This window comes from Myotis lucifugus, unplaced genomic scaffold (assembly GCF_000147115.1).
Source record: "Myotis lucifugus unplaced genomic scaffold, Myoluc2.0 scaffold_541, whole genome shotgun sequence".
In the NCBI taxonomy this organism is placed as follows: domain Eukaryota; kingdom Metazoa; phylum Chordata; class Mammalia; order Chiroptera; family Vespertilionidae; genus Myotis; species Myotis lucifugus.
The window spans coordinates 127,685-149,806 of NW_005871589.1; the positions used below are offsets into that span (position 1 = coordinate 127,685).

Sequence of the window (22,122 nt, forward strand, 5' to 3'; positions counted from 1 at the left end):
CGAGGTGCGCTCGATGGTGGACGTGCTGGCGGACCACGCGGGCGAGCTCGTGCGCACCGACAGCCCCCAACTTCCCTCTGCTCGGTGCTGCCATCGCACTGGCGCTGCAACAAAGACGCTGCCGGTCGCCTTTTAAGGTGAGCTCGGGGGCCCGGGGAGGGGAGGACACGGTCCCCTGGGGCGCCGGGCGTCCCGCGCTGCCGGAGCCAGGGCCGGGGAACGGAGGGGAGGGGACGTGCCCGCGACCCCGAAGCCAGAGCCAGGCACCTGGGCCACCAGCCCGGTCGGTCTCAGGGCGCGCTCCACCCGGAGACGCAGGCGTTTCCTTTGGGGTGCACCCCGCACTGGTGACTTGTAGGGAGGCATGCCCCCGCCACCTTCGGGGAGACCCGGGGAGAAACGTTGATATGGAAGCGGGTCGATGGGGCTCCCCTCCAACCCGGATCCTTCGGACACAGCCCTGCGGGGAGGGGAGAAGCGGAGCCCGGGGCCCCGGGCGAGGACACAGAGGTGGGGTGCGGAGGGTGGATAGGCCTGCCCTGCCCTGCCGGCACCCCTCCTCCTGCGCAGCTTCAGCAACACTTCCTGCTCACACCCTCAACCTCCCGCTTCAGAAATCTTAAACCGCGCGGCTCTGGGCCGGGACCAGAGACACTGTCCCTAACCGGTTGCTGCGGGGATCCCAAATGTTAGGCAGAGAGTGGGGGTGCTCCCGCCCCTGGCAGCCCCCAGTCATGCAGAGGAGCTTCTCTTTGCCGGGGAGTAGGCGACTGTTTCATTTTCATTTTTTTTAAGGGGGCAGCGAGATGAAACGAAAACGACTTGGTTTTCCCCTAAACCTCTCGCAGCTGCCGTGAGAACGGGCGGGCAGGGCCGGCCGGCGGCTGGGGGTGGCGGTGCCCGAGGTGGCTGCCGGCGGCGGCTTCTGGCAGCGGAGGCCGGCCTTGCTCCCATTAAGACGACTCCAAATTGGAAGGAAAAAAAAAAAAAAAGGATGAGTGGCTCTTTGAGGTCTCCCGGGTGACATCTTAAAACACCCGTGGGGAGAATCTCCTGGGGACCGGCAGGCAGCCCCTGTGACTTTAATCCTCAGATCGGAGGTTTTACTGTCACTTGGAGCTTAAAAGGAATCTTTGAAATTAAAAGAAGACAGGATGTTGACAGGAAATCTGGCCTTTTTAATCAGACCCCAAACATTTTCTCCTTGAAATTTTTACCATCTGGATCCCTCGTCCCTGCACGCGGTGGCCACGTTCAAATGCATGGCTGTGACTGTGTCTGCAGCCTGATTCCTTTTCAAAAGGCATCTGCCTCTCTGAGCTCCGAGGGGTGAGGCCTGGGGGAGACGATTATTAGGGGGCACCTCCACCCCCACCCCGCAATTCCCAGCAGGTGCATCCTCCTGCTATCAAAGGCCCCTCTGGCGCTTTAAAGGGGTTTTCTGGACAGACCCTCTCAAAACGACAGCTTGTTTTGCATTTTCCCTGCATAACGAATTCAGGCTACGCAGAGGCCGACACACTGGGCTGAGGCCACATGTGGGGGCCAAACATCATACCCCAAACGGCTCTTGCATTATTTGAGTCCCCTCATCATTGTTGTTGATACTGTTTTTTTAACGTTAGAGACTGGGTTGCTAGAGGCAGTGTTGATTCCTCTTTTGCTCACAAGCAAAGGGAAGAAGGAAGCTGCTTCCTACGTCGCAGTGACTGAGCTGGTGCCCAGCTCTCCCTTAGGTTTAATGGATGGAAGGAATGCTTTCCCGGGGCATGGCTTCACCAGTTTACCTAGGATTTTGGTTCAGAAGATGGAGATCTTTTTGTTTTGGGGGGAGGAGGAGGGAGAGGTCTCTATTGTTCGTAAGCCGCCTCTCCACTCCGCATTTGAGAAATCCGCAGTGCGCCTGGCACCTAGGGGAGCTGCCTGCCCCAGCCCCTCCCCCCCTTTCCCTGGCCTCCCGCTACCTTTCTAAGCTGTCCCCCTGCCCCCTGCCCTCAGGTGGTGGCACTGGGGGATGTGCCAGATGGCACGGTGGTGACGGTGATGGCGGGCAACGATGAGAACTACTCTGCTGAACTGCGCAATGCCTCTGCCGTCATGAAGAACCAGGTGGCCAGGTTCAACGACCTTCGCTTCGTGGGCCGCAGTGGGCGAGGTGAGTGGGGGGGAGACTGCGCCAGCCCAGCACTGGCTGTAGCAAAGGTTGGGGGGAAGGAGGCTGAGAATGAGGGGTCCCCGTGGGAGCCCCAGAAACAGGTCCATGCCCAGTTCGGTCTAAAACAGCAGTTTGCAACCCCTTAGGGTGTTTCAGACCCCCCTGAAGATGTGAGGGGAAAAGCTGTCATTTCCCCCCCAGTCTCTGGGGCTTCCTAACTCCTGGAGCCCGCCATGCCTTCCCTTTCCTGATTGAGTGCACTGATCTCACAAAAGCTGCTGGGGGAGGAGGCACAGGCTCAAAAAAGGGCCTTCTCAGTCTTTCGGCAGGCGGTTTAGAGGACAGATCCTTGGTCTTCGGGGACCCGGCACCCCAGCCACTCTCCCCACTGGGGCAGAATCTCCCCCACACTTTGGGGCTGCCTCTCCGCAGCTGTGGTCTCCCAAAGCCACAATTTCCCCAGCCCTTTGAGCCTTAACGTGGTTTAGAAAAGAAACGAATGCAGTACAGGATGCTGAATACTGGAAAGCGCAGCTCAAAGGCTGCCATCTCCCGCCCCAGAGTCCAGGCCGAGGTGCCAGCCTACCTGCCTGACCTGCCCCCGGGGCAGTATGAAGGAAGGCAGGATCAGGCACCGCTGTTGAGTAGGAGGACCTGAAACCCATCACCACTTCTGGATGCAGAAGTCCTAGAAACCCTGCCGGGGGGAGGGGAAGGGGGAGGAATGGAGACTTGAGGGCTCCCTGGCCCTTTAAGACCAGCCTGCTGAAAATTGGGGAGTGCCCTTCCCTGAGCACCTGGCCTGCCCCTCCAGCTGTGTTAAGAAAGTAAGCTAGGTTCCCTCTGGCCCCAGCCTCCGCAGAGGCCGAGGCAGAATTGTACTTTTCATCACCAATAAGCCAGACCTTTTCAAGGTTTAGGTCCCTCTGAGCCGCCAGCCCTGCTAGGAAGTGGGCATCTGGGCACCATTTTTTCCTCTTCAGCCGTTCAGTGTATACATACAAATGTCAAACATATTTTGACTTTTCAGCATTAATTAAAACCAGGGCATTATTTGCATGTAATAACTGTTTACTTGTTACTTTTTATGAAACTGAAATAGTTTACATTCTTTCAAACATTTCCTGTTCCTGTTGGCTCCCTTCCCCATGCACAGATTTCTTTCAAACGTTGCCCTTAACTGGTTGCAGGTTGATGGATGGAAAATGTTTGCTTTTATGAATTAAGCTTTCATTGCTGCTCCTAATTAGTCTCCAAGCCCCTTTTGTCATCCCCAATATCTCAAGCCCTTTGCAACTTAATCCCAGCCCCCGCCCAGAGTGGAGAGTCGCTAGCTGCCACTGCCTGGCGGTGGCTTGCTCGGATGCAGCTGGGCGGTGGGGTGGGGCGGTGGCCCCGTCTGTCAGCCCAGGTGGCGGTGGCAGAGAGGGAGGCCCGCTATAGCTGCATCCCCGAGGGGGCAGGCAGAAGGGAAGCTTAGAACCTGGGGCCCAGCACGGCATCAGGAACATGGCATCGCACCCCCTCTTCTAGGAGGTGCAATATAGAAAGAGAAGAGATGATGATTCTCTGAGTTACTTGAGACCTTGCCTGGCCATTCTGCTGCTAAAAATGATTTCCTCGCCCTAGCTGGTTTGGCTCAGTGGATAGAGCATCCGCCTGTGGACTGAAGGGTCCCGGGTTCGATTCCGGCCAGGGGCACATGCCCAGGTTGCAGGCTCAATCCCCAATGTGGGGCGTGCAGGAGGCAGCCGATCAATGGTTCTCTCTCATCACTGATGTTTCTATCTCTCTCTCCCTCTCCCTTCCTCTCTGAAATCAATTAAAAAAATATATTTTTTAAAAAAGAAAATGATTTCCTTGTGGCATTTATGCCCACAGACCTGTGCCCACCCACAGGGCCTGCTGGGCAGCCCACTCTTAGAGCAGGCACAGCGGAGGCTGGATTGTGGCTCCGGAAAATAGATGTAGGAGGCTGCACTCCTCTCCCCAGTCTCAGCGATCTTGGGAAGCAGGAAGAGGCCTCAGTTGGGGTTCTGATGCCTGTGGAAGTCGACAGGACTTCTAGGCCTGGGAGGCTCATGGTATTCAACAGCCTGGGCTCTAACACATCGGACCTGGGGTTCAGCCCCAGCTCCACCAGTGACTTGCTGGATGACATTGAGCAAATGGCTTAATCTCTCTGTGCCTCAGTTTCCGCATCTGTAAAATGGGGATCATACTGGTACCTACCTCATGGGATTTTGTCAGGGCTAAGGAACTTGGTACAAGTGTCTCCGTTGGCAACTGTTGCGAGCTGGATACATGATAGAGATTTTGTTACTTCAGATGCCTGGGACTACAAGAGAGCTTTGAAGTCCCTTTGAGTGGTGACAGTCACTGATTCTCTGATTCGGTGCGGTTTGGGCGGGGGTGGGGGAAACCCAGAAGGTGTGAATTGTTGAGTGGGAGAAGTGGAGGCGGGCGGCTGAGGAAGGAGGGCGCCGGGCTCCTGTGGCGAGCAGCGAGCAGCCTCTCCCGTCGGCTCTGCCCATCCTGCCCAGTGGGAAATTCCCTCGGAGAGAACAAGTCAGTGATTGACACGGACGGTTTGGGCCATTTCAGGAGTGGGGACAGGTTTGGGGACCCAGAGCCTTTCCCTGGCTCTCCGGCCTCTGCCAGGGCCAAGGAGCCAGATGGAAACTTCTGCTTGTTTCCTTGCCTTTCAATTCCTTGATTCCGTCTTAATTCCGGGAAGATAGATACCTTTCCAGGAAAGACATGCACATACCAGTAGCACAGAGCTCTCGTGATTAGACTGCAGGTGTGAAGCAGGAACAGGAAGGGAAGGAAACCAAGTCATCGGTGTCCCTTGCAGAGATTAAGACCCAGGCCCACACCCTCCCAGGCGCAGCGCCCCCTTCGATAATGTGTAACGCCCTTTACCATCTCACGGTGAAATGTAGATAGTGTAGCCCACCTACCTACGCAGTTTCAAAGCCGATATAATTCCATAGCCCTAATAAAAAATGGGGAAAGTGATTTATAATAAAATATCTATTTGAATATGTAAATGTTGGGCGAGACCACAGCGTCTGATGGATGGGCGCTTCCGCCCCTGGTAGGTGGCCTGTGACAGGCGGCGGCGAGGTGTACATGACTCAAAGCCTGAACCCCCTCTGCCGTCAATGACATGATTTTCTGAACTTGTGAACAATTCTTGGTAAAGTTCTGAACACATTTTTTTTTTTAAGACTGTCTTTCCTCCTGGGAAATTCAATAGACGTTAAAAGTGTACAAAAAAATTTACCTTGTTTTATGCAAAATTTAGTTCAGTTCATGGCTCAGATCATCTTTATCAGCAAGTTTTTCATGCACAGAAAGTATGACTATTTCACAGCCCTGTGCACCCCCCCCCCCCAAAGCAATCCCACCTCTTGAGAATCACACACCACAATCCCCAAAAAGCCCTCTAGGAGGCGACCATGGGCCTAGGTCAGTGGTCGGCAAACTGTGGCTCAGCAAACCGCGGCTCGCGAGCCACATGTGGCTCTTTGGTCCCTTCAGTGTGGCTCTCCCACAAAATACCGGCTCCTGCGCATGGGCCATGAAGTTTCAATCGCACTGTATGTGGGAGCCTGCACGTGGGAGCCTGCACGTGGTATTTTGTGGAAGAGCCACACTGAAGGGGCCAAAGAGCCGCATGTGGCTCACGCAGTTTGCCGAACACAGGCCTAGGTGAAAGTGAAAAGAGCTTTAGTTCCCAAACTGTCGTTAACTGGTTAAAAAGATCCTGCCGCAGTGTGGAGAGAGATTTGGGGTGAAAGGTGTGAGCTGCAGCCATAGGGGGACCACTGGTGGGGAGGAGATAGATGGCTTCTTGGCCAATGTTGAGAAACCCAGAGGTTCCCGAGACAGGTCCCCTCCCGCTACCCATGAGCCTTATGGTAGGGACACCTCCCACAGGAACCCTGGCTGAGAGGGACAGGGACTTGCCCAAGGTCACACTGCCAGACCCAGCCGTGTGTGCTGATTGGTTCAGGGCCCCGGGTGCTTCTGGAATGTCTGGGGCCACTCCGAGCCCCAAGGCACAGCTATTTCCAGACGAGGACTGCTCCCCCTCCAATCGCCAGCCCTTGGAGTGCCTCGATTTACAATTCCTAGACTCCTGGCTGGTTGCAAGTTTGCCCGGGGTTCCTGCACAACGTTGTCCACCTCCTTGGTTTTCTCAGCTTCCTCCTCCAAGAGGAGAAGAGAGATAATGGATGGGTTTGCTGCTAGGCACAGAGAGGGGTGAGGGCCACTCAGGGAGACAGCTTTTCCTCACCCCTGGTTCAAGGGGTCCCTGTCTCTTGTTACCTGCTACCTGCTCCGCCCTCCCACTCCTGCTCCCAGGTCCCAGCCTCTCCCTTTCTCCCGGCCCCCTCCCGCCTCTCTGGGAGTGCCTGGGAGGGTTAGGGCCAGGCCTGGAAACTGAGAGGAAGCTGTCCAGGAGGGCTGGTGACCTCGGGTGTCCTGTGGTTTGCTGCCTGATGGGGAGAGGGGCTTCTCACAGCAGGCCCTTAGTGTCTGTGTAGAGGGGCTGGCTCCATCATATTCTAACCTTCCTGGGCTCTGCCTGGAGACTGTGTGACCTGGTCTCCTCCTTGCCTTTCTGCCTCAGTTTTGTCATCTATAAAATGGGAGCAGTAATCTCTGCCCTTCATTCCTTTAACAAACATTTATTGAGCACCTACTACATGCCAGATGCTGTCCTAGGGGCTTGGGAAACAGCCATGAAAAGCACAAAAATTCTGGTCTCCAGGGAGCTTACAGTCTAACACTGGGAGACGAGATCACTAAGTAGATGAATTATGAGAAGTAATAAGCATTTGGGGGAAATTCAGGGAGCAAGGGAAGGTTTATGACGCTTCTGGTTGAGCTTCTTCATCTTTTTTCACCCTGTGGACCCCTTTGACAGTCTCGGGATAATGTTTTTCAAGGAACAAAATAAAATATAAAAGAAGACACTGGGAACCAATTATGTTAAAGCATAGTTAGCGAGCTGCCTTTTAAAATTGTGATAAATGTGCCCACTTTGTTAGCATATTAAGTAATAAGATCTAGCAATGACGACCATGATTTTGAAGTGGTGACGAGCGTAGGAGCTATTTAGAGGAATCTGCAGCGTCTGTAACGTGATCTGTAAATACCTGTGACGTCTGTGTGACAAGGTCGCAGGGACTTCTGTGATGCTTTGTGGCTTGTTGCCTATGTTCAGCCTCGAGAGAGATGCTAAATTTCATTTCGAGGTTAGGGACAATACAATGGCCTGTCTTTTCCTTTCCTATCCCGGTTCTCGGCCACACTCAGTTCTAGCGGAGGCTGCACAAGTCAAGTTAAAGACTCCTACTTTGGAGAAAATGGCCAGGGCAGGCCTCACTGGGCATGTGACTTTTCAGTGGAGACCTGAGGGAGGTGAGGTGATAAAAGGGGGGTTCTCAGGGGCTTGGGGCCCGCCCGCCTGGCAGCCCTCTGGCCGCTGTCACCTAAACTCCTCATCACTTGGTGCCCTGTGGACCGAGGACGTGATGGACAGAGAGGCCCAGGGGCCCCCGGAGAGCGCCTGACTGGTTGGGGGCAGGGGTGCCCAGGAGGGAAATGACTTCAGAGTGAGGGCGAGCAGTAGGAGGGTCCCCGGAAAGAGTGGGCAGGGAGCCTGAGCCCACCTGCCGCCATTTCCCCTGCCCTTCTGCACGTCCTGTTTTCAGGAATCACGGAAAGTGCCCCTGTGGTCTGGGAGTGAGGGGCCGTGTGTGTCCCTCTGACCTGGGACTCCAGGGGCAGGGACCCTGGGGCATTTGCATCCCTGCTTTTCGCCGGCTGGCTCAGGAACATTCTCCCAGAGGGGCCCGAGCTTTCCAGGTCCAGTCTCTTATACTTGAGCCCCATCCTCCCAGCCCTGATGTCTCAGAGCCCGTGGGCCCCTGGGTGTGGCCCCAGCGGCCTGGCAGGTGACCTTGGTCTGGAGTCTCCTGTATCTGGGCCTAGAAGCACTCAGAAGCACTGAGAATGGACAATGCAAAGAGGACTGTAGGCTGTCGGTCTCTCCGAGTTTTCATCCCCCACCTGTGAGGTGGGCTATCAAACCCACCCGCCCGCCGGCCTTGGAGAGCCGTTGGGGGCACAGGGACAGCAGAGGGGTCCGTTCGGGCAGCCCTGGGGGACACGGGTGCCCCGGGCCAATGACCCTGCCCCCCGGGGAGTCTCCAAGCCTGTAACCGGGATCCAGAGATGGGGGTGCTCAGACAGAGGCGAAGCTCCCCCACATCCTCCCAATCTCACGTGTGTGGAGGTTTTGATGGTAACGGAGAGCAGGCAGGCAGGGGGTGCTCGCATTCCAAGGAGGTGCAGGGAAAACTGGGGTTGCCCTTTGAGGAAAAATCCTTCCCTTATACCTTATGGAGCAGTCTTCCCTCGAAGAATCAAAGAATTAGATGTAGGAAGTAAAGAGAACACAGTTCATCAGAGGCAGACCTTTATCGGCCCCGTTACCCAGGGCAACCTGCCTCAACATAAAAAACATAGGAGCAATCACAAACCAGAGAAAGAAATGAAAACGCAAACCAGCTCAGAACCAGAGAGGGAAACGGAAAGGCCAGCGAACGGGGCAGCTGATCGCCACAAATAGGACAGGGAGGTGTTAACGAGCTTATTACGGAGGGATGGCTTTTTGTTTGTGATATCCTCACCCGAGGATATTTTTCCATTGATTTTTAGAGAGAGTGGAAGAGAGAGGGAAAGACAAAGAGAAATATCTGTGTGAGAGAAACTCATCAAGTGGTTGCCTCCTGCACGAGCCCTAACCAGGTCTGGGGCCTGCAACCGAGGTACGTGCCCTTGACCAGAATCGAACCCGGGACCCTTCAGTCTCCAAGCCAACAATCTATCCACTGATCCAAACCGGCTAGGCTACAGAATGATGTTTTAAAGGCACCAAAACTTTAATACGAAATTATAAAAGAACACGAAGCCATCATTTGTGTTGGGTTAGGATGGATAATAAACATATAAAAAGCTTCATTCTCACTAGCATTAGAAAAAAGACTAGTTCAGTCAGGAGCATTTAAAAGATCTTCCACCTCAGTAGACGGCGCCGATGGCGCCAGGGTGACACTCGGCCTCACACCCATCACAGTGGCTCTCTGGAGAGCCATCCCATCTCTCGAGAGATCGCGGCCCCTAAGTACGTCCCAGCCCTCTGCGGCGATGAACTCGCGCGCCACTTCTCGGAATCTATGCTGAGGAAGTCAGCAGAGATGCAGACAAAGACTCTTATAAGCAGAAGGTCATTTTCATTTTATTTCAAATGGTAAAAAAATAAATTATTTTAAAAGTTTTTCCCCCTCTCAGGAATTTTGAATGGAGACTTTGGAGCCAAATGCCTATTTAAAAATAGAACAGAGTCCTGGAAATAACAGTTGTGTCTACAAATGAAATGTCTGCAGCTCCCAAATCAGCCCTTTTCCAGCCCCAGCCGCACACACCGTAAGAAATCAGCGGCAGGGTAATGCCGGAGAGTAAGGAGATGAATGAATAAAAGATGAGGCTCCTATGAGTTGAAATATTTTGCAGCCATTAAAAATGAAGTTTATGAAGAATTTGTAATGACACGGGAAAGTGCTTGTGATGTGATGTTAGATGAAAAACAAAGCAGGGTACAAAATATATGTCTATATATTGGAACCACTGCAACTTTTTCAATGTGCTTACCCACACAGAAAGGATCGGAGGAGAAAACACCCAAGCTGTAACAGTGTTTATCTCTGGCTAGTGGGATTATGGGCATTTTCTTCTTTTTTATATCTTTTATGTTCTCATAATTCTCTATAAAAATCATTAATTACTTTGGGGGGGGGGAATACATATACACACACACATACACACACACATACATACACACACACACATACATACACATATATAATCTCTCCATCCTTGCTCCCCACCCCCAAATCACGGGGGTCTCTGCATAGAAGGAACACAAACCGGATAAGAAACAGAGAGGGATACGCCAGGGCAGCCTGGGGAGGTGGAGGCAAAAAATAAAGTTGGTGCCAGACCTCCTGGAGCCTTGAATGCCAACCTCAGCAGTTTGAACTTCACCCAGAGCCCCGTCTTCTGCCCAGGTTCAAAGGAGAGTGGCCTGCCCCTTCTGGAAGGTTAGGGGGCTTCTTGGGGAGACCAGCGTGTTGTGAGTGGCTCCAGGTACCAACCTCCTGCCTTTTCCCACTCCCCCCAGGGAAGAGTTTCACACTGACCATCACCGTGTTCACCAACCCCACCCAAGTGGCCACCTACCACCGAGCCATCAAGGTGACTGTGGATGGACCCCGGGAGCCCAGACGTAAGTGCCCGAGCCACTGAGTCCCCTGGGAGGGGGAAGGAGGGTGCAAAGGGAGAAGGGCAGCAGCGAGGTCAGACAGACGGCACTGGGTTCGGGGAGCACTCCGGGGGGCGGGGATGTGGTCTCTGCTCTACACCCCCAAACCCTCTGTGCTTGGCCTGGACTTTGGGAGGCCAGTGAGGAGGCTGGGACAGGGAGATAACAGCATCAGCGGACCCGCTCCCATGGGGTGACCGCCGTTGGGAGCCTCTGGGGAGTATGGACTTGCATGGGGCTGGAGACCGGGCCGGTGTGCTCTGCTCCACCCCAGCTTCCTCCGCCAGGAGCTGAAGGAGGCCGGGTCCCCTCCTTGGAAACTCTTTCTTTGAATCTGAGTCTGTGACTTACTCAGGTCGCCCAGGGGCCGGGCATGCTGACCCCTGGGCCCAGTGTCCAGATCAGAAATGCAAATTTGATTCTGCAGATATTTATCGAGCACCTGCTGTGTGTAGGGAGCCCTGGTCCATGCATTTTAGCATCAAAGAGAGTTTGTGTTTCATTGCTTCTGCTGAAGGGCCTGGGGTTTGCAGATTCAGATTAGGGAACTGGAGGGGCAGCGGCCACGGAGTGGGCAGAGGCCTGTGTTCACTGGATGAAAGAGTGAATGAGTGAGTGAGTGAGTGAGTGAGTGAGTGAATGAATGAACGAATGAAGCAGAGAACCAGCTGGCCATCTCTGGACTGGCTGCTCCTGAGCTCTGAGCAGAGCTCTTGTCTGGACTCCCTCTCACTCGCACACGCTCACTGGTGCATTGAGAGCTACCCCGTCCTTGTCTTTCTTTGTAATTGTGGCCCCTTGCAGTTTAGACAACCCTCTCGCATTTATTGTCTCATGTGAGATCCTCGTGATATCAGAGCCAAGGGTCACCCAGTCCCAGTGAGGAGAGAATTCAGGCCTGGGGACATGGAGGTGCTGGCTGGGGCCTCGTCCAGGATCCTAGAGACAGCCTTTGATCCCAGCTCAGGAGGGAGTAAGCCTGGCAGGAGGACAAGCTCCTGGCCTCTCAGTGCCCAAGGCTCACAACGGGAGTGTGACCACCAGGGCGTGGTCAGGGAGGGCGCCCAGGCCTGGCCCCGCGCCTCCGTTCCTGGGAATCGGGCCTGGCCCCTCCGGGGAAGGCTCAGAGCTGGCCCTGGAAGAGTTCTCTCCTGCCTCTCAGGACTCCCTCCTGCGGCCTCCCCTGAGCTGTCGTACGTGGTCATCAGGCCCAAAGGCAGGCAGCTCCCAGCAGGCACTGGGTCTGGTCAGATTCCTGCTGGGATTGGACATGGATGTGTCCATGCCTGGCCTTGGGCTTCATAGCTCCAACAAGTCGTGTCTCGTTTTTGGCCTCAGTTTTGTCAGCGGTGAGCCGGGTCAGTGACTCCCCAGCATCTCCAGGTGATAAAGGCTGGCCAGCCCTGTGTGTCACAGGCCTTTGTGCAGACAGCAGAGTCTAAGCCAGTTTGCCTGGCTGGGGGACCTTGGGCAAGTTGCAGACCTCTCTGGGCATCAGCTGCCTCCTCTGGGAAGCGCGAGAATACCCCCCACCCTGCAGGCCTGGGGGTCAGTGCCCACAGGCAGCAGCAGAGGGAGGCTCCGTGTGAGTCACTGGACTGTGTTCTGTTATCTCTGGCACTGGGCCATCTCCCTGGGCTCCCATCACCACCACCATTAGGGTGGCTGCTGGAACCCCAGGCCATGGTAATAGAGGTCTAAGTTTCTGTCGAAGGAGGTGATATTCTACTCTGAGTCTCCAGGGGCAGAATCAGGATGGACAGGAGCCACCATTGGGCTCAGTGTGACTGATGCGGCACAAAGCAGTGAGCACCCAGTGTGGAGAGGCGTGTTAGCCGGGGCGTGGAGCCTGGTGGGAAGGTTCCCAGGGGCCAGGCAGCACCTGGAATCCCTCAGAGCCCTCCATGTTCACCCACCCAGCCCAAAGCTGCTCACCGGCCCCCACTGAGGCCCCTGGATGAGGGTGAAGACTTGGCCTCCCCCTGCCTGCTCGTCTCTCCTGGGGTCCCCCACACCTGAGACAGCCCCTTCTTGGAGTGAGCTGGTGGGGGAGTGGGTGGCACAGGAAGAGGCAGCGAGAAGGGAGAGCCAGGCCTGGAGATAAGCTGGAGTCAGAGGCCAGGCTTGCTGTGTGACCTGAGGCAGATGGTGCCCCTCTCTGGGCCGTGGCACAGGCCAGATCAGTGGTTTTAAAGTGACTTGTTCCAATAAAACCTTAGCAAAAGCTCATTTATAGGAAAGAGCAGCCGTGGGCCTGGGGGGAGGCAGGCACTTCTCCAGGTCTTCCATCCCGAGGACCTGCTGGCCTCCTCCCCTGGCCCAGCCCCTGCCCCTGGCCCAGCCCTCAGGTCAGGTCTCCCCAGCACCTGGGTTCCAGTCCCAGCCTGGCCTTCCGCCTGTGACCTTCTGGGCCTCAGTTTCCCCACGGCCGGTCATCCAGCCCCGCCGAGTGCCAGGCCCTGGGCAAAGCCTCGGTTAACTGATCCTTAATGGCCCCAGGAAGAGACAGGCCAGGAGGCAAAGCCACTTGCTCAAGGTGCACCCAGGGCTCCAGCCCGGGGCTCAGGGAAGGGCCTTCCCACCTTCATGTGCGCATCTGTAAAATGGGGGCAATATTAGCATCTCCTCGGGGGAGTGCTTGTGGGCATTAATCCGGCTTCCAGCTGCCCTCCTGCAGGAAGTGTTCAGGAGCCCTCATGGTTTATGTCGGGATTTTCTTTCTGGGCCTTTCTCCTGCTTTGTGCCCCCCGTGGTGGAGTGGGAGGGGAGTAGGAGCTGGTCCAGGGAGCCAAGGAGTGGAGCCTGCAGATCTCTGAGGCCGCTGTGGGTTCTGTGGCCGGGTCGTTCCCCTCCAGTGCCCTGCAGAGCGTGCCCCAGCTGCAGCCAGGTGGCCGGCTGGGCTGGAAGGCTGGCGTGGTGGCTTCCTGCCTGTGTGGCCTTGGTTTCTGAGGTTCTCGATACTGGTGTCCCTCACAGTCGCTGGGGGCTTGTTACAAGGAAGGTGGCTGAGCGGGATCCAGGATCTGGGCAGGAGGCAGGACAGCGCCTGGCGACTCTGTCGTGGACCACAGTTTGGGGACTGCGTGCTCCACGTCTTCCAGGCTTAGCAGGTGCTGGTACCTGAAAGGCTAGGACCCAGGTTCTTAAACCTGCCCGAGGCCGAGAGAGGGCAGCCCTGGCATCTTGCCTGTGGGCCCTTCCCAAAAATGTACATGGAAGGATTTCAACCAATATTTTCCTAGGCACCACCCGTGAGGAGGCACTGTTCTAGAAGCTAGGACACCTCAGTGAACCCAGCAGATGGGTCTCACACACAGGGGTGGGGAGAGATGGTAAACAGCTCTGTTATCACCATGGCAACAAGGCCCCGCCTGATCTGTGCCCATTACTCCTCTGTCTTCCTCTCGAACGCCTTCCTCCTCACTCTCCCCACGCTGGCCTCCTGGCTGGTCTTCGAAGTGGGTAGTCTCACTCCTGCCCCGGGGCCTTTGCACTGCTATTCCCTCTACCGGGAACACCCCCCGGGCACCCCCAGATTCATGGCTCACTCCTTCCCTCCCTGAAGTCTTTCTGCAAACTTTGCAGTGAGCCCTTTGCTGATCACCCTGTTTCAAATCACAGGCGCAGCAATCCCCCCAAACCCCCTTATACCTCCCGGCTTCCATTTGAGCTCGAGCACCTTCTAAGATGCTGTGTAGTCCACTCATTTCTTTCCTTGCTTTCTCATCTCCCCCACTCGTGCACACGTTCCACAGCGTGAGGGTGCTTCCTCTGCTTTGTCAGGCACTTGGTATAGACCCTGGAATACAGAAACGAATACTTCGTAGGTGCTCGATAAACACTTATGGAATAAGTGAAGTAAACGAATGATTAGCTGATTTAATTTCAGGTAACATGAAGTCCTGTGAAGAAAAGAAAGTCGGGGGTGAGCGGGCAGCGTGTGGGGATGAGACATGGCAGGGTGGGGGACGGGGCGACCTCCTGAAGAGGCGATATTTGAGCAGGGCCCGAAGGAGGTGAGCAGTCACTGTGGCGGCGGGAAAAGCTAAAGCTGCCGGTTTTGTCCTCAGCTCCAGGTGTGGGGAGGCGGAGGGATGCCCCAGATGAGAAGAGCCAACGGCTCCTGGCCCCAGCCCCCTGGACCCCCCGATCCCCAGGGGAGTGTGCCAGCAGGAGGGAAGGGGTTAACCTTAGACCTCCCTGGCTCCCTAATCAAGCCCAGGCCGCTGGAAACCCCAGTTGCAGGCCTGGGAAGGAGAAGCTTGCCTCCCTGCCCGCTGGCCCCCCGCCAGCCACCGACCGGCTTTCATCTGCTCACAGGGGGCCGATTCACGGCAGACCACCCGGGGCCCAGCACCCGCCTGCGATTCCATGCGGTTGTTAAGAGTCGGGTGTAAATCTCCTGACAGGCCGCAGAGCGGGCCTAGGGCCTGGGTGCCCCACCCCTCGGCTGGGCAGACAGTGGCTGCTGTGTCTGGGTTGTGGCCGCACCAGAGCCTGGCCAGGCGGCCGAGTGGCTTCATCCGGGTGCCCACATTGTTCCCCACAGATGACCCTGTTCCTGTGGCCCTGCCCAGCTCCTCTGCTCCCTGCCCTCTGCCTTTGCTGGCCTCCTGGCCCCCTCCGTGCCGCTGAGACAGGACACTGAGCTGGCCTCTTGCCAGTCGCACCTCAATGCCAGGCAACCCCGCTCTCCTCTCTTGGAGGTCTTGGGAGGCCACGACCTTAGCAGCCAAGTTACATGCAATGTGCTGACCTTTCTAGGTTTGACCTTGACCACGTGCCTCCACTTTCCCATCTGCAAAATGGGGTGACCGTGGCAGTCTCGCACAGCAGCACCACAGGCTTGGTGACGCTGGAGGGCCTGTCAGTGGTTAGAGCCCAGCTTCTGGAGGCTGACAGGCAGCCTGAGCCAGTCCTGGGTGCCGAGTGCTCCCTGTCCTCCCCACAGAGTGCTCTGTCCTCAGCTCCTCCTCACTCTCAGGAGTTGATCAGATGATGACCATTTTATAGGTGTGGAAACTGAGTCCCAGGAGGGAAGAGGGACTGGGAGGGATAGAGCAGGGCGTGATTGGAGCCGGCCTGTCGGCGCTGAGCTCCAGAGCAGGGCAGGGCTCCTGAGAAAGTCCACTGATAGTGTCATCTTCTCCCCAGGCCCAGCCTCCCGGGCCTGCGGAGGCCCCTCTGGCCTGAGCCTGGGCTGGGCCCTAACACCGGGTCGGGAGCCCCTGGTTTCACAGCCCAGGCTCCTTTCCTGCAGGATGGGCTCAGGAAGAGAAGGTGGGCGGTGCTTCCCGTGGGACCTGAAGCGTCACTGACCTTCTCCAGGCTGTTTCTCACCTTAAATAGGGACAGTGGTAGACCGCCGGGTGGGACGATGCCGTGTCACCTGCTCAGACACGGGCGTGGAGGAAGCACCCAGAAGCTCTTTCCGTCCACTGCTGGCCACTGCTCCCGGCCTGCAGAGGGGCTGGGGCTCCTGCCGGGAGGAGGCCTTCCTGGAGGAGCAGCTCCTGGGCTGAGCCCCAAAGGACAGGAACGCATTCCTGGCCGGGGCTGTGCCTGAGCTGTGGCTCTGAAGTGTGGAGGCAGAGAAAACTCGAGAAACCCTGGCATGGTGGCAGCAGCAGGAGGTGGTGGTAGGTGGGCCCTGGAGCAAGCAACCCTGCCTTCTCCATTCTGGGGTCCCAGTCTGGCCAGCAGCTGATCCTTGCAATCTTAAGTCAGAGACTTCCCGAGCCAGAGGGGCTCCGTGAGGCACCGCGAGAGATCCCCGCCCGCTCCCACTGTGGGCAGCCACATGAAAGAGGTTCGTTCCGCAGCCCCATCTCCTTCCCTGGGGCACAGGAAGTTCCTCCTGCTCCCAACATGAAGGCCTGGGCCCCGGGGCACTGAGACTCTCCGGCACCCTGGCCATGTGGAGCCGCCTCGGCTTCCCTCTGCCCCTCCCTGCAGCAAGGAAGCAATTCCCCACGTGCTGCTAACATCCCCTCCTCCAGCAAGTCTGTCCGATGTGAAGGCAGAACACGCATGGTGGGAACATGCGCTCGGGGGCCAGAGCACCTGGTGTCTATCCCAGACCAAGCACTGAGCATCGGTCTCGCCGTGAGGTCTCAGTGGCCCCATCTGTACAATGGGAGCAGAAAGGAAAGTGTCAGGAGAAAGAGCACTTGGAGTTCTTGGGTTCTGGACGACAGTGCTGGCTCTGCTGTCCTGGCTTTGTGTCCCAGACACAGAGACGGGACTTAGCCGGCCTTGGTGTCCTGTTCTACGTGAGGGCGACCGCCCTGCCTCCCTTGGAACGAGCGGGGGGAGAAGTTCCGGGCGCGATGGCGGGGACCCGTGTGGGTGGAGAGCGTTCACAGAACTTGCTTGGCCAGCGCCACAGCCCGGGAGGGTGTCATGATGGGGACACTGCGGCTCGGGTGGGGGAAAGGGAGTGTGACTAGTGAGGCCGCCAGGCTGCCAGCAGCAGGGCCCAGCCTCGAACCCCGGCCTCTGTGAACCCCGCCCTCCTCCTGCTGGGCCGCAGAGTCGCTGTAAACACCTGGGACACAGTGTGACTCAGAAGCGGGGCTCCACTCGCCCGTGAGGATCGTAACAAGGCCTGAGGTTTGGCACCAGCTGTTGTGTAGCCCCATGGGCTCACGCCAAGCGTGTGGCTGAGACACCCGGATCCTTTGCACCCAACTGCTGTCAGGTCAGCCTGCGGCCTCCAGGTCCACCCGCCGCTTCCTGCCTTGAGATGGTTCTGAATCCATCCGTCCCCCAGCTGTCCACTTCGCGGCTGCCATCTTCGGCGTTTCTTTCCCCCAGCGCTGAGGCCGGGCCTTTCGGGACGCCCCTGGAAACCACGTTAACCAGTTCTTGGTGGCTGAGCCTTCTCACCTAACCAGATAATGAAGTTTTGAACTTGGAGGGTACAAACTGGCAGCCCCTGGGCAGGACACATCCTACAAAGTGCTCAGTTTGGCGCTTTTTTTTGGTTCAGTATTTGCATTAATTGCCAACATATAAAATATGGGAGATTTCCTATAAAAACAGGTTTACGGTTTCAGAAGCTCTGGCAACACTGAGCCCATATCCCCCTCCTCCCCCCCCCCCCCCACACACACACCATCAGAGCACCAGTCAGCTTTACTCGATGGTGACTACCCCCCTTACAAGGCACATCCTCTCTGGTCTGCCCCCGTCCCCACCCATCCCATTTGCCTCGGTTACCTGACTTGCCAGCCCCCATAGGCATCTGCATTTGGGGCCCTGGCTCCAGCTGAGCTCACCCCCAACCCATATTGTCCCGTTGTTACCAAGGGTCCTAGGAGGCAGCAGCGGGGCCCTGCCTGGAGGCCGAGTGGTTTCATTCCAGCTGTCGAGTGTCCCCTGGGCTCCAGGCCTGGGGCCTCCCAGGAGGAGGAGGAAGTGGGTTCCCTGGCTCTTGGCGTCTTGCTGAGCCCAGCGTGGCTCCCAGGACTCCTGCTCCATTTCTGCGGGGGCTCAGAGGCCCATGTGAGCATGCGACAGGGGTGTGTAGAGAGCACAGGGTCTGGGGTCCCAGAACCCATTGCATCCCCATTTTGAAAACCAGCAGTGAGGCCCCTTGCTAGGCCTCTGACTCTCTCCCCTCATTCTCAATGGTGGTCGGCACTTTCCCCCAAAGATGCCATTTTCCAGGCCTCAGGAAGGACGGTGAGGATTCAGTTTTAACTCCCACCTACTTCTCTCTTCTTCTCTCCCTGTCAGTCTAGGAAGTTCCACGCATCACTGCAGCCCTAAGAACTCAGGCAGGCCTTGCCCTCTCCCTGGGCTCCTCCCCGCATTCTTTTCCAAGGGATCCAGGGACTCCGTCCCCCTTCCTCACTCTGTGACCTCCGTGAGCCACAGTTTCTCTGGCCTGTGAAAGGAGAAAGGGCCCCTGGCCTGCCTGGCCCCTCCCGCGGCGTCGCTGGAGCAGATGGCCAGCCTCCTGTCGGGCTGAGCAGCAGAGCCCAGGAAAGCTCAGCCCTCTGCCTGGACAAACCCCCAACACACGGTGTGAACAGGGTCGTGCCTGGGAGTATCGCACGTGCGGGGGTCATGCAGGACATTTGGAAACTACCCGAGTGTCCACCTGAGAAGATTGGCCGAGTAAACTCAGTGCCCAGTGAATGTGAGCAGCGGCCGCGAGGGACGCCCACTGGCATAGCGGGCAGTCCTCCTCGGCCTCCTTGTGGGAACTCTGTTGTTGTCTTGGGGCTGGCTTATCCTCCCCATTTTACAGGTCAGAAAACTGAGGCGGCGCTCCAGGGTGCGCTACTAGAAAGGCAAATTACGAATGGCACGGCCAGGCTGAGCCCATTCAGGAAAGTTCCACGAGAAACTTGCTCTGTGTTTCCAGGCGTGTGAAACGGAGGCTGGAAGGGAAGACCCCACACGGGGACTTCTGGGGAGTGGCTTAGGGGGGCTCCCAGGAGCCATGGCCCTGTCTGCAATGCTTTTATTTTTGTAGATGTTCTTGTGCTGCTTGTGAAGTGTAAAGTGAGTCATTGAAGAGTGGTGTGTGTGTGTGTGTGTGTGTGTGTGTGTGTGGTCATGTGGTCCCTGTAAGCTCCATGTCTTCTGAGGACCCTGAGGGAGGCTCTGCTGGCTGCACGAAGCAGGGGCATGGCCACCTTGAGCCTGCAGCACCCTGGGGCCTGGGAGCAGGGCTGGGCTCCTCCTGTGCGGGCCATGGAAGAAGGTGCCGGGAAATGCTGGCACTTCCTCCGGGTGCAGTGCCCAGGCCAGGTGCTCTGGTCCCTGTCCCCACCTTCCCATCAGAAGCACCCATGGCCTTTGCTCCGTGTCCTGGCGATCGTGTCCTTCTGTCTGAGGCCTGTGGGTCCCAAGTGACTCGGGGCGGGAGGGAGTGACAGTCTCATCCCAGGGCCGCCTCCCGGGGGTGGGGTGGGGCCTGGGACGCTGGGAGGCAGAAGGTGGCAGCTCTCCTGGTTCTCTTCCTGATCCCCACGGGAGCCTGCTGGAGTCCCTTGCCCATGCCTGTGGCCTCAGTTTCCCCTCCTGCCAGACAGTGTGCTGTGGAGGGTCAGGTGTGAGAATGGGTAGCCCTGCTCACGAGGGCAGGAAGGCCCTTGTGGCCGCCCCGGGGCCGTACCTAGGGCCGTTTTCTGCAGAAAGTCTGGAGAACCCGAGGAGGAGGTTGCTGTGACTGAGGTCTCGTGCAGGAGCCCGAGCTTAGACCTCGGGGAGAACATCCGGCGGAGGAGGCATTTCTGTCTCCCGAGACTCTCGGGGACCAGCTGCTGACGGGCTCCCCTTGCTCTGCAGGGCACCGGCAGAAGCTGGAGGACCAGACCAAGGCGTTCCCCGACCGCTTCGGCGACTGGACCGGGTGCGCATGCGGGTGACCCCGAGCATGCCCAGCCCCCGCGGCTCGCTCAGCACCACAAGCCACTTCAACAGCCAGGCCCAGACCCCCATCCAAGGTATGGCACGGGCGGGGGGAGGGGGCCGGGACCTGGACGTGGTCCTGGGGCTCCAGGCCAAAGCCCGTCCGGAGGCCGTTCCCTGCCCGTGTGGTGCTCCGGCCGGGCCTGGCCGAGGCCCTGCGTGCATTCGCACAGCCCACATTCATCGACTCCCACCGCGTGCCACGCCGGTGCCTGGCCCCAGGATCAGCTCGGTGTCCCTGGGGAGATGGGGTTACTCTCCTAGTGCACCCTTTAACTGGGGTATGACTTGTCCAAGGAGCCTGTGGCAGACGTGTCCCTGCTGGAGGCACCTCCCTCCAAGCTCAGCTTTCTCACTGGAGAGTGGGGTGCCTCTGCCCAAGGCTGGGGTGACGTTCAAGTGCTGTTACTGCCCTCAAAGTTTGTGAACGGTAAAGGACGTTGCAGCCCTGGAGAAATACACAGCATCTCCTGGGAAAGGTCCCGTGGCCCAGGGACCCTACCAAACAGAAAGGAGGAGAAAGGCCTCTGGGCCGAGGCCCCTAAGGGGTCTCTATCCCCACTGCCTGGTGGGTGCAGCAGGCACCCTCAGAGCTAGATCTCAGGCAGGACTTCCGAGCAGACAGATGCACGGAGCAGGTGCTCAGTAAATGCCTGGATGATGCATAGTCGCTCTTCTCCAGGCTGTCAGCCAGTGTGCACAGCCGCACGCAGCGGCGGTACTGAACGGAGGCAGGAGGCTGGCCGTCGCCATGCACCGAGGGTGTCGTTCTTTCTCGGTCCTCCAGGGCCCGGTTAGAACCCACTTGGCCAATCGGATATGGTGGCAGACTTGACGTAGCCCCGTAGTATAAAGAGAAGGCCCTCCCGTCTGGCCTGAGAAGCGGGGCCTTGGTGAGGTGGGGAGGGGCCCCAGGTCCAGCCGCTCGGAGCCTCTGGGCTAGCGAGTTTGAGATACAGCAGCTCTGGGGCGGGAAGGAAGGGCGGGGTGTGGCGCTGCAGGGCGGAGGCCTGACCTCAAGAGGCAGTGGGAGGTGCTCTGCCCTCGGGCTCATGCCCACCCCTGCCCGGAAGCTGTCTGTCGGGGTGCAGTAGCCTAACACTCCAGGCCTTACCCTGCCAGGGGCAGAGCTGGGGCCCAGTGGGGTGTTGGGGCCCAGCCAGGGAGCCCCGGAATCCAGCAGGTGGGGGTGAACAGAGCCTTCCTGTCCAGCAGCTCCCACAGTTGTGTGGACCTGGCTGGGGAATCGGTGCCTTAGGCTCCCCACCCTCTGTCCAGCCCCAAAGGGCCGGGTCTAGCCAGGCAGCAGGTAGAGCTCCTGCCTCCACGCTGAGGCTGGGAGGAGAGGTGGGGCCTGTGTGGATGCAGCTGACCCAGTCCTTCCTCTTCTGCTGCACCCTAGGCAGGGCTCCCCCGCCCCTCCCTGACCACCCACAGCACTGGGCTCAGGCCGCCTATGTGGCCCTTCAACCCAGCCGGGCCACCCCCTCCCAGGCCTGGCCCCTTTGGCGTGAGCGGAAGGGCTCTTGACAACCAGGACAGGGAAGGAGTGTGAACTTTGCAATCAGATGGGCCGGGCTTGGGACCCTGCCTCTGCCAGGCACTGGCTGTGTGTTCCTAGGCTAGTCACTTCACCTCTCTGAGCTCAGCTTTCTCACCTGCAAAATGGGAAGAAGGAGGTACCTGACTCGGAGGCGTGTTGGCAGGGCTGGGTTTCGGGCCCTCTCACCGGCCCTCCCCTTCTGGTGGGGCCAGCCTCTGCCTTCAGACTCCATCCTGGGGATCCCCTCAGGACACCCCACCACCACTTCTCTTGGTGCCTGTTAATAGCTTTGACCCCGGCTTTGGTCACTGGCAAGCAGTGCCGAGGCCCCATCCCCTCCATACTCCAGCCCCAGGCCCCCCCAGCTGTGGCCGCCCACAATGGGGGCTTCTAACAGCTCAAAGGGCTCATTCAGCCACCACGCAGCAGCTGGGGCAATTTGGAGAAGAAAATAAACATTTCCTTCCAGTGTTGGGATTGGCTCCCCAACAACCACCCAGCTCCGGTTTCCTGGGGCTCCTGGGCTGGGAGGGGTGGGGGGCCAGGAGCCTCAGGGGTCCTAAGGGCAGACACTTCCCCCACCACCGGGGGGGGGGG

General features: G+C 57.8%; 1 protein-coding gene across 1 annotated transcript in view; it reads left to right on the forward strand.

The window, feature by feature from the left end:
* RUNX3 (runt related transcription factor 3) overlaps window positions 1–22,122 on the forward strand; it is a 32,755-nt gene that overhangs the window by 2,038 nt on the left and 8,595 nt on the right. The window contains 4 exon segments of the mRNA XM_023745427.1: window positions 1,999–2,155; window positions 10,416–10,520; window positions 19,860–19,913; window positions 19,916–20,017. Of these exon segments, the coding sequence (XP_023601195.1) occupies window positions 1,999–2,155; window positions 10,416–10,520; window positions 19,860–19,913; window positions 19,916–20,017 (418 nt within the window).